General features: G+C 33.6%; 1 protein-coding gene across 1 annotated transcript in view; it reads left to right on the top strand.

Annotated features, from left to right (window-relative positions):
* LRBA (LPS responsive beige-like anchor protein) overlaps positions 1-12,920 on the top strand; it is a 613,453-nt gene that overhangs the window by 96,084 nt on the left and 504,449 nt on the right. The window contains exons 17-19 of the mRNA XM_045552108.1: positions 1,654-1,751; positions 11,359-11,451; positions 12,615-12,723. Coding sequence (XP_045408064.1) covers positions 1,654-1,751; positions 11,359-11,451; positions 12,615-12,723 — 300 coding nt within the window. The remainder of the gene's footprint in view (positions 1-1,653; positions 1,752-11,358; positions 11,452-12,614; positions 12,724-12,920) is intronic.

Genomic DNA, 12,920 nt, shown 5'->3' with positions numbered 1-12,920 from the left:
GCCTTCTTTAATAATAAATGAAAGATAATGGTTGGACCTATCTGTTAATTAGGGCATGAAATAATGGCTTAAATTTCTTGATTGGTTCATATTTGACTCAAAATTGTTAACTGATTTTGATATTTTTTCTTTTGAGTGGGGTATTGTTATTTTTTAAAGATTTTCCTGACTTGTTATAATAGCTGAAGAGTTTTCAATAGAATTTACTAGCAATCTGTTATTATATGTGGTTTTGTTTTTTATTAACCGTAAGAGACCAAATGTACTTTATAAAAGATAAACTGGAAGTCCCAGTGGTCCTCTGTTTTCAGGAGTCTTTTAGGTCCTACAAATAATGCTTTTTCAAAGATTCAGTGCCCTAGCTCTAGATTGTTAACTTACTGAAAATTAGGGTACAAATAGCTTCAATAGCACAACTTGAAAAGCAATGAAGGAAAACCTAGAGTTAGGGCATCTAAGTCAACTAACCTTTGATAGCTGCTTCCCTTTTCCTTTTTGGGTCAGTATTACCCAAGTTGCCCCTAATGATATGTATACATACTGGAATATCCAACAAAGGCCTTTAGGGGTTTTCATGAAGATTTTTTGGGGTCTAGAACTCATATATGTTCCTGTGCTGATGTTTTGAAAATGTTCTCAAATTGTACCACATATAGTCGTATGTTGGCTCAGTAAATGTTTATTGATCATCTTCATCTTTAATACTGACAGCGTATGATCCTGTATATGAGAATTATCCAGTTTTTATTTTCCCAAAAAGTGTTCTTTTAGAACTAGTTTCTTGAGAGGCACAGTGAACGAAATATTCCAGGTTAAATAAGTTTAGGAAATGGTATATAATATGTTGCCCTCACCATAGCCACTAGATTTACAACATTTATTAGTGTATTGAAGGCTCTAATATGTTTTGCTGTAATAAAAAAGAACAATTTAGTTTCCCTTTTCCTCCCAATTTCTTGATATATAAACCTTCCTTTAAAAAAAAAGTATGTAAGTCATATCAACTGTTTCTGTAGAATATGTTTTAGGAAATCTTGGTTCAGTATAACATAAAAGGTATTTTATTTGTTTGATTAAGAAATTGTGGCCGGGCGCGGTGGCTCACGCCTGTAATCCTAGCACTCTGGGAGGCCGAGGCGGGTGGATCGCTCGAGGTCAGGAGTTCGAGACTAGCCTGAGCAAGAGTGAGACCCCGTCTCTACTAAAAATAGAAAGAAATTATCTGGCCAACTAAAAATATATTTAGAAAAAATTAGCTGGGCATGGTGGCGCATGCCTGTAGTCCCAGCTACTCGGGAGGCTGAGGCAGTAGGATCGCTTAAGCCCAGGAGTTTGAGGTTGCTGTGAGCTAGGCTGATGCCATGGCACTCACTCTAGCCCGGGCAACAGAGCGAGACTCTGTCTCAAAAAGAAAAAAAAGGGGGGGACTCAAATAAAATCAGAAATGAAAGAGGAGACATAACTGATGTCTGTTTTGAGTTATAGTGATGAATGTGTATATTTAAAGAACACAATTTGTTACAAATAAATATATATTGCAGATATGTATACTTATTTTTCTGAAGTTGAAATTTCTATTGTTTCAGAAGTATTCATTATTCAAATAAGTTGTTTTTACCTGATTTTTATTTTTAAATTCTAAAATGATTGTAGGATGACAATCTCATGGATGTCCTACAGCTGCTTGTTGCATTAATGTCAGAACATCCTAATTCTATGATTCCTGCATTTGACCAAAGGAATGGGTTACGGTAAGAGTTGATATATTTAATTTAAGAGATTAGTTTGGAAATATTGGAAATTTTCTTTACATGGAAAGGTTCTTAAATATGAAAAGTATTACTTGATATTATATTATGAAATGACTTTATAGCATGAAAAGAGTTAAAATTTAAGATCCATATATATCATGCATTATATTTTTTCAGTGAATCTTTAATTATAGAGGCTTTGTTCCTGTTTGTTATTATTTAATTTGTGAAGACAGATAAATCATTTCAGTATTTTGTAAGGTGGGTGCTATATAGAGCTATTGTATTGTTAAATTCTTTAGCAGAGTTATCTTTAGAACATTAGTATTCAGTTGTGATTCAGAATGAAAAAGTGATATTTCAAAGGGAAGATAGAAAGCTCATTTGTTTACATTACTTTCATTTAATGGAAAGGATTCTGGGCCACAACAAGTTTAATAACTACTTTGCTGGATGATCAGTTACAGTAACTAATTTAGCTATCTAGTTATAATAAATCTCCTACATTGATCTTCTATTACAAATTATTTGATATCTTTCTTTCTTTTTTTTTTTTTTTTAAGAGATAGGGTCTTGCTCTGTCACCCAAGGTGGAGTGTAGTGGTGGGATCATAGCTCACTGTAGCCTCGAACTCCTGGGCGGAAGCAATCCTCCTTCCTCAGCCTTCTGAATAGCTGGGACTATAGGCATGTGCCACCATGCCTGGCTAATTTAAAAGAAATTTTTTTTTTGTAAAGATAGAGTCTTGCTATGTTGCCCAGGCTGATCTTGAATTCCTGGCCCCAAGCAATCCTTGTGCCTCGGCCTCCCGAAATGCTGGGTTATAGGCATGAGCCACTGCTCCTGGCCTATTTGATATCTTTTAGTATTCATTCTCTATGAGATAAAAAATGAGTTTAGTCTTTATACTTAAGGGGTGTAGTTCGCCAGAGAAACAAAATCAATAGAGTGTGTGTGAGAGAGAGAAGGGAGGGAGGGAGAGAGATGAAGACACACACACACACACACACACACACACACATACACACAGATTTATTTTAAGGAATACACACACACACACAGACACACACACACACACAGATTTATTTTAAGGAATACACACACACACACACACACACACAGAGATTTATTTTAAGGAATACACACACACACACACACACACACAGATTTATTTTAAGGAATACGCACACACACACACACACACAGATTTATTTTAAGGAATACACACACACACACACACACAGATTTATTTTAAGGAATACACACACACACACACACACACACACACAGATTTATTTTAAGGAATACGCACACACACACACACACAGATTTATTTTAAGGAATACACACACACACACACACACACACAGATTTATTTTAAGGAATACACACACACACACACACACACACAGATTTATTTTAAGGAATACACACACACACACACACACACACAGATTTATTTTAAGGAATACACACACACACACACACACACACACACACACACACACACACACACACACACACACACACACACACACAAAATTTATTTTAAGGAATTGGCTTACATGATTGTGGAGGCCGGCAAGTCCAAAATCTGTAGTGTAGGCTGCCAGGCTGGAGACCTAGAGAAGCGTTGATGTTGTGCTTCTGCTGACTGAATTTTCTCTTTTTCTAAGATAGTCAGTCTTTTTTCTATTAAGGCCCTCAATTGATTGGATGAGGCCCACACTCATTGTGGAGGGACATCTGCTTTACTCAGAATCTGCTGATTTAAACATTAATCTCACCCAAAAAATATCTTCAAACAAACATCTATAATAACATTTGACCATATATCTGGATACCATGGCCTAGTCTGGCTGACACATAAAGTTTACCATTATAAGGGGTAAAGTCATTTATTTGTAGTTTGTCATTGATTTATAGTTTTACTACCAAACAGAAAGTATTCGTTATTCTCTGTCACTACTGTCTAATATTTGTTACTTTGAACAATTTGAATAAGCTTGCTGTGAACATTCATGTATAAGTATTTGTATTTGTATTGACATATATTTTCATTTGTCTTGAGTGTATACCTAGGAATGTAATGGCTGCGCTATATTAACACAAAACAAACTGGGCTTATAAATGCTTATTAATTTGTTTCTTTTGTGCACATTTCATATTTATTAACTGGGTCTCAGAAACAGTTAAAAGGTTTATGTAAAGACTGGCAGATTGTTTTTTTGGTTTTTGGTACCAAAATATCTAATTTTATAACCTTGTTTTCCTGGTACTTGTGTGGGTGTGCCTTGACATATTTTGTGATTTAGTGTCAAAATTTACTACTTCCTATTTTAAAAATACTTGCAAGGTAGTAAGATAGATATTTCAATATAATTAAGAAGAATCATTCTATTGAAAGTCTGGACAATGAAAGTCTATACTTTATACTTTTAGTGTATGAGCTCTTGGTTCACAGCCTTATCTCAGTTTCACTAGGTCTGAGTAACATCATTGTGGCTAACTCGTCTTAATATCCAAATCTTGTAATTTTTTAATTCCTTGACTTTAGTGACTCTTACTGACATTCTGTGTAATTTATCCATTCCTATTTTAAAAACCTAGACCTTTTCAGCACTGGAATGTTTCCACAGAAATCTTTAACACCAGTATTTTACATCACAATCTTCTATCTCCTATTTTTCTAGTATCACCCTTTCCGGTGCTCTTCAGTCTCTTAGAGACCTTTTGTCCCTTGATCTTGCTATTTTTATCTTGGTGTGTCTTACTACATCAGCCATTGTTTACTTCCTTCCTAGCTTGGTTATTTGCTGGAACTGGTTTCTAATGAAAACTCCCTTGTGCCTTTGTCTTGTTATATCTGCTTTTGAGATTGCTAGTCTTAAATCAATCTAGGTGGACATGCACTCAGCTAAACCTTGGCTGGTGGGGAAAAAATCATGCAGCTGTGTATGTTGAAACTGTTATAAATTACTGATCTTAAAACTCAGCTATATTTTTAACATCGTTAGACATTCTGTTTATTTATTGCTTCAGATAAAATCCCACATTTTTGCAACTCTTCCTCATTCTCAGCAACAAAAGCCTCATTAAAGCTATTAGCAGGGACTTATTTCAACTTTCATCTTTTTTTCCCCAGAGGTGTATATCAGAGCCCATTCTTCTTTGGTTATTTGCAGTACTGTAGTGGTGGATGAGGCCTTTTTCCTGTTTATGGCTGTCCTCTCACCATATTCCTTTTTATCTCTTCCATTGCTTCTTTTTGCTGACTTTTCCATAATGGTCTGTTTTTCTAAATAAAATTTTTGGGACAGGCACTCTCATTCTTTTAAATATTGTCTTTAGTTACTTTCTTGCTACAACAACAGAGTTAGGCGTCGTGACAGAGTCTATGTGGCCTGTAAAATCTAAAATATTTACTGTTTGGTTCTTTATGGAGAAGTTTTCTAACTCCTGTGATAAATAAATGCTAAAAGATTTTTTTCCTTGACTGTTTTAAATCCCCTCTCCTTATGTATTATTGCAGGGTTAGGTTAAAAAAACTATAGCGAAGTGCGTCTTTATAGCTATGGGACTTTGGGTTATATTTCTTTTTTTAAAGTCTTGAGTATGTAATGCATTATCTTAACATTTACTTGAGTACAAAATTATTTGACTCATGTAGGTTGCATAAGTTTTGCCAGTATCATTTTTATTTTTAATGGCTTTATTGTGCCAGCCTGAGCAAGAGTGAGACCCCGTCTCTACAAAAAATAGAAAAATTAGCCGGGCATGGTGGTGCGTGTCTGTAGTTCTACCTACTCAAGAGGCTGAGGCAGGAGGATCACTTGAGTCCAGGAGGTTGAGGTTGATGCCACAGCACTCTAGCCTGGGCGACAGAGCAAGACTCTGTCTCAAAAAAAAAAAAGCTTTATTGTGGCATAATTAACACACAATAAACTGAATGTTTAAAAGTGAGCAGTTTGTTAACTTTTGACATATGTATAAACCTGTGAAACCATCACCATAAACAAGATAATGACAAATCTGTCATTGACAGAAGTAATCTCGTGCCCCTTTGTAAAATGCCTCCTTTCTACTGATCCCCAGGCTGACACTGATCCCCTTATTGTCGCTAGAGATTAATTTGGATTTTCTAGAATTTTGCATAAATGGAATCATACAGCATGCATTTTTATTTATCTTCTTTCACTCAGCACAAATTATTTTCAGATTTACCCATATTGTTGTATTTATTTTTTTTATTTTGATTTTTTTGAGACGGAGTCTCACTGTTGACCCGGCTAGAGTACAGTGGTGTCATTGTAGCTTATTACAATCTCAAACTCCTGAACTCAAGATCCTCTTTCCTTAGCCTCCCCAGCAGCTGGGAATATAGGTGCATGCCACCACGCCTGGCTAATTGAGATTAACATTTAAATTGGTGGACTTAGAGCAAAATATATTACTGACCATAATGTGGGTAGACTTCATCCAATCAGTTGAAGGCCTTAATTAAACAAAGACTGACATGCTCCAAGCAAGAAGGAATTTTTCCTGCAAACTACCTTTGTACCAGGACTGTAGATCTCTAGCCTTGTGGTCTGTGAAGATTTGAAACTTACCAAAGTCTTCATAATTGCATGAGCAAATTTCTTAAAATAAATCTCTGTCTCTCTTTAAATCCACTCATCCTGTTCTGTTTCTGCAGAGAATCCTGAATAATACATGCAGTACAGCTGCATGTTTTATTTATTTTAGTCCAGTTTGACACAGTCTTTTCAGTGTGTTTAGACCATTTAAGTTTAATGTAATTATTGATATAGTTTTATTTTCATCAGCAATTTTATTATTTGTTTTCTGTTTGTCCTAGTATAACATTTTTCTCATTTCTCCTTCCCTGTGTTCTTTGTATTTGAATTTTTTTTTTTTTTTTTTTTGAGACAGAATCTCACTCTGTTGCCAGGACTAGAGTGCCATGGCGTTAGCCTAGCTCACAGCAACCTCAAACTACTGGGCTCAAGCAATCCTGCCTCAGCCTCCCAAGTAGCTGGGACTACCCGCATGCGCCACCATGCCCGGCTAGTCTTTTCTATATATTTTTAGTTGTCCAGCTAATTTCTTTCTATTTTTAGTAGAGACGGGGTCTCATCTTGCTCAGGCTGGTCTCGAACTCCTGAGCTCAAACAATCTGCCCACCTTGGCTTCCCAGAGTGCTAGGATTACAGGCGTGAGCCACCGTGCCCAGCCTGAATTTTTAAAATATTTTAAAAAAATTATCTGATTGGGTTTTGGATTTATCTCTTTGTGTAATTTTTTTGGTGCTTGCTCTAGTGATTTCAACATATATAGTTTCTCAGGCTATGTGGAGTTAATATTTTACCTCTTCAAATAAAATATACGATTATCACAACTCTATTGATCCCTTTAACCTCCACTGATGTCCTTTATTACATCAACATATACTGTAAGCCCCTCCAGATAATGTTATAATTTTTTCTTTCACTGATTGTATATAGTTTAAAGAATTTAAGAGAAAAAAAGCTTTTACTTTTATCCAGGTATTTAGAATTTCTTTTGTTCTTCCTTCATTCCTGAAGAACTTCCGTTAGCATTTCTTCTTGAGTAATTTTGCTGGAAACGAATTTTCTTAGTTTTTCTTCTGAGAATATCTTTATTTGGCCCTTAGTCCCCAAGGATTTTTTTTTTTTTTTTCTGTGTGTAGAATTCTGTGTTTGTAGTTCTTTTCTTTTAGCACTTTAAAATGTTGTGCTACGGTCGGCTGGCCTAATGAGAAATCTATGGTCATTGAAATCTTTCTTTGTAAACATGTGCTAGATTTCTGCACTTTCTTTGAAGACATTTTCTTTAACTTTCCTTTCCATGATTTTTTGTTGTTTGTTTTTAAGAGTTGGGCTCTTGCTATGTTGCCCAGTCTGATCTTGAACTTCTGTGCTCAATTGATCCTACTGCCTCAGGCTCTTGAGTAGCTGGAACTACAGGCACACACCACTATGCCTGGCTCTCCCCTGTAGTTTCATTGTGATTTTCTTTGTAATTATCAGAAAATTTGAGAAGCTTTAGGTCATTATTTTTTCAATTTTTTATTTTTGGCTTTACTTATATCTTTCTCCTTTCACTTTGTGTCTGTAAAGACATGAATATTAGATCTTCTGATAGGGTTACATTACTCCCTAGCGCTCTGTTTAGTTTGTTTCATTTCTTTTTCCAGACTGTATTGATACAGAAACTTGATATGTATAATAAACTTGACCTTTAAGTTCATGGACTTTGTCTTTTTTATTTCAATATTGAACTTAGCTCATACAAATTTTATTTCAGGTAGTATACATTTCAAGTCTAAAATTTCAATATGGTTCATTTTTATAGTTTCTTTTTTGATGAGAACTCTTTTTCTTTTTAATTATTTCTAATTGACACATAATTTTACATATTTACGGGTACAGTATGATATTTCAGTACTTGTATACAATGTGTAATGTTCAAATCAAGGTTATTAGCATCCCCATCACCTCAAACATTTATTTTTTCTTTGTGACTTTTTCAATTCGACTGTGTTTACCTTTATTCTCTGGAGCTCCTTTAAAATCTTTGTGAGAATTTTGCTCATCTTATTATCATCTGTTGATTTTCTTTTCCTATGAGTAATGATTTCATTTTCTTAGTTCTTTGTATGTTCAGTAATGTTCTAATGTGTCCTGGACATTGTTAGTGTAGTCTTTTATAAACTCTGGGCCCTGTTATAATACTCTAACAAATTGTTGTTATTGTTTTTTAGCAAGTAGTCAACCTGGTAAGGGTTCACACTATAAGTTCTACTTATATTCTGTGTGTGGTGGTTGCAGTGTTCCTTCATTTTCAAAACCTCGCTTGTCCTATTTTGAGTTTTCTTCAGAGATGCTTCACTCAGGAATTAGGCTGAGAACTGAATGCCCCTGAAATTTATTTGGAATTCTGTAGAAGTATTCAGTATTATATTTTCTAAATCATGGGTTTTCTTTTCGATAATTTGAAAAGAGAGGGGAGGGAGAGACAGACACTGATACATAATTTCAGTGCTTGTTTATGATTACATTGGTATCTCATATATAGTACCATAATTTTTAATAGCCAATATGAAAAGGACAGAGATTGACTTAGTGAAGGTTTCATATTAATTCAAAGTCAAATGAGGTATGAGCATGGTCTCGAATGAAGAAAATTGGAGTGAGATAGTCTTTACTGGTACAAGATGGCATAGGAGTTAAAAAAACTCTCAGTAGCATTTTCAAATTATGAATGGCAACTTAGTTTTCATGAAATGACAGAAATTTTCACATTCAGTTGTTAAATAAAATTTTTCTCTACCATGAAATCATTTAGACGTTGTCTCCGATACTGAACTTAGATCACTATCTTGCAGCACTTATCCTTCCATAGAAGTGATTGTGTTTTCTGATTCAGTGTCAATCTTATCATATGCTTTGCTTAAATTGTTGTGAATTTTTAATTTTTGGAGTCTACTTTCATGAGTTTTTATCATTTTTAATTTCTGTGAACAGATTGAAATGTTACTATTCAAATCATCCTTTTGAGTGTTCCTATTATCTGAATTATATTTTCTTCATTGAAAATGTAGTGTGGACATCAAAGTATAGTCCAATTCAAAAAATGTATGTATGATATATCTATATACATTTCTTTAAACATATAATCATAGTAAAGCAGATTGTATGAAAGTATTCCCAAATTTCAGTATTGTTTCTCATGGGTTACTTTTATTATCTTCTTTATACTTTTCTCTGTTTCTAGATAGAGAAGCATACATGTGTTTATAAATTTTTTTCTGACTAGAAAAATATATAAATTTCATTGAAGTACTACATGATTTTTTCCCCCTCCAATGTGTGAGTTAAATAGGAACTAAACTTTGGTTAAAAAGCAAAGTAGGCCCATGTAACTTTTACAAAATTTACTACTTATGTTTAGCAGGTAAACTAATTAGATTCTGCTTTGGTCAGAAATGTTCAACATTTAAAAAGTTATTGGAGGGTAAATATTAGGTACATAGATGCAATTCAAGTTATTTTAATTTTCTTATTATTAATCCTAACAAAACATTATTTGAAAGCACTTAGTGGTATCTAGAGTTTATCTTTTGATGAAGTCATTGTGATTTTAACCAAACATATTTGCTAAGCTATAGCAAGCAATTTTTGGTATTTTAAAATATCTTAGTGTATTGTGTTTTTTAAACCAGTATTAAACTTATGTTAGTGTTACTTTTATAAACAATTTGATTTGTATTTTGCCTAATGTAAATGGTTGAAGAAAAGAAACTTACAAATATATTAGTGTTGTCCTAATGATTGACAGTTACAGTTTTTATATTAAGATTTGAATTAAAAATGCTAATTTCTGATGTCTCATTTTATGAGATTGCAATGAGATATGGATGTGGATGGTTTTAATTTATATTTTAAAAGGAATCAAACTTTTTTATATATTTCTTTTCTGTTAATCACTAGAGGTTGAAGAACTTTTCTTTTTGCTTAAAATTCTTTTGATTGGTTATTAAATATTGAAATCTTGATGTAGGAGGATACTGACATTCTTAATTTTTATGAGTAACTGTAAAAATTTCTGACTATTACTGTTGTTCTAAATGTCTATGAGAAAGAGAATGATATAATGAATCAATTGAATATTGCTTTCATTGTATTTTTTTTTTTTTTTTTTTGGGAGAGACAGGTTCTCACTGTGTTGCCCAGACTAGAGTGCAGTGGCATCATAATAATTCACTGCAATTTCAAACTCCTGGACTTAAGCAATCCTCTCACCTAGGCCTCTTGAGTAGCTGGGACTAGGGCTGTGCACCACCATGCTGGGCTGAGTTTTGTATTTTTTGTAGAGATGGGTCTTCCCATGTTGCTAATGCTGGTCTTGGACTCCTGGCCTCAAGCAGTCCTCCTTCCTTGGCCTTTCAAAATGCCAGGTTTACAGGTGTGAGCCACCTCACCCAGCCAGACTGTCACCTTCATTATACTTGGTTTATACTCAAATCAAAAGGCACTTAGAGGTTTTTTAAAATTAAATTAGATTATTATATAATTTTAAATAATTGAATGTGAATTTATTTTTAGGGGTCATTCGGTTTTAAATCTTTTTACTTTTGTACTTATTTCTGACTGTCATTAATTACTAGCCTGTTCTCTTATTTTTAATGGTGATAATTATTTACAAATTTAAATATGTGCTACCACTAAACAATGCTTTCTTTGTGTTTTCTATAACAAAAAAAAGTTGGTAACCTCTAAAGGACATTGATAAGCCTGTAGCAGAGGAAAGGTAGTGTCTCAAAGTCATTACAAGTTGCATATGAGTATAGGCATGGAAAAATCACCTTATTTCCTGCATTCCAATTTCTTTTCATTTCTTAGTTTTCCTTAAAAGGAACTCTGGCCAGAGATAAGCAGGTTTTCAAATATCAGACATGCACGTTAAATTCACTTATTTTTTATCTGAAATAGGTTTATAATAATGTGAAATAATATATATCTTAAGTCTTTATTTTTGAAAATTATACTCAGAATGGTTTGTTTTTAATTTTTATTAATTCAGTGTTATCTACAAACTTTTGGCATCAAAAAGCGAAGGAATCAGAGTGCAAGCTCTTAAGGCAATGGGATATTTTTTAAAACATCTGGCCCCAAAGTGAGTATGCATGAAATCTAAAATAGACTGTTGTATTTTCCTAATTTTTAATAAACCCTTGAAATAACATTTCTGTTCTGTGGTCTCCATAGTCTGTCTTTTATTTTTATTCGTAAAATGCTGTATGAACTTAATCTCATTAGTAAATAAAATTGAATGGGAATATTTGGTTTGTTTTATATGAAAATTATTTAAATTATTCATATATTTTGTGTTAATTATGAGAATTAGTTTGGATAAATTGAATTCTAGAAACCAAGGAGACTTCATTTCAGGTGCCTTGCACCATTATTTGCTTTATCTGTACTGCAAAGCTGATACAGTAACCTGAATGTTGTCACATAGTGCATTCTGCTGTATACCTACCTAACAACTGAAACTCCCATGCATATTTTCTTAGTTGAATGCAGACATTCATGTTCTACCTGGGAGTAGTTAATTATAAAAATTAAAAATTTGAGGGGTAGAACAAGTGTTGGTAAACTGTAGTTTTTAGGAATCCAGCAGGCCACCTGTAAAGTTTTATTGGAACACAGCTACAATAATTTATTGTATTTGTGTATTATCCATGGCTGCTTTCATGACATAAGGGCAGTGTTGAGTTGTGACAGAGATCATATGGTCCACAAATCCTAAAATATTTATTATCTGGCCATTTGCAGCAAAAGTTTCCTGACCCCAGGGGTAGAACTAAAGTTTGTGATCCTTCAGTTTCTAAATTTATGATTGAAAGGTTATTTTTGCATATATTATTCCATAGTATTTATTTTCTTAAATTATTTTACATTTCTTCTGCCTTTTCCTCCACATTGCTTTTCTATTTAACTACTTATTGTGCTTTAGATGACTCTCCCTGGTAGAGCCTGCCTCAGTGCTGGCAGTTAGTAGCAACTAGTTAAATAAATAGTTGCTCTGAAGATTTTGGTGGAGGTTTTTGCTGTGCTGTGACATAGCCAATCTTGTTTTTTAAAAACTTTAGCTTTGCTTATATTGTAGTTAGCATTTCTCTACTAAAAAGTTTTAGATCGAAGAAAATTGGAAGAGTAATTGGGTGGAATTTGCTTGTAATGTGAAAAAGTTTTGTGTTTTCTTTGCTCAGCATGCATACTAAGTTGTGTGTAGTAAAACTCTGCATTTGATGATTTCTTTATGTGTAATTGCAGGAGGAAAGCTGAAGTCATGCTTGGGCATGGATTGTTTTCATTGCTAGCTGAAAGACTCATGCTTCAGACAAATTTAATCACAATGACCACATATAATGTTCTGTTTGAGGTAGGAATGTAGTTAGAATTTACTATAAAAGTGCTTGTTGACAGTGTCTAGATAAAATAAAACCATTTAGATTTATAATGTACAGTTTTGAAATTACATAAAGGAGATATGGCTGAATTTTTGGAAATCAGTTATTAATCTGTGAGTTAATAAACTAGTTATTTCTGCTTAAGTATTTCCTCCATTGTATTGACTAT

The sequence above is a fragment of the Lemur catta genome, chromosome 5 (genome assembly GCF_020740605.2).
Source record: "Lemur catta isolate mLemCat1 chromosome 5, mLemCat1.pri, whole genome shotgun sequence".
Classification (NCBI taxonomy): Eukaryota; Metazoa; Chordata; class Mammalia; order Primates; family Lemuridae; genus Lemur; species Lemur catta.
The sequence above is the reverse complement of the archived record's forward strand: the minus strand, read 5'-3'. Positions and strand labels throughout refer to the sequence as shown.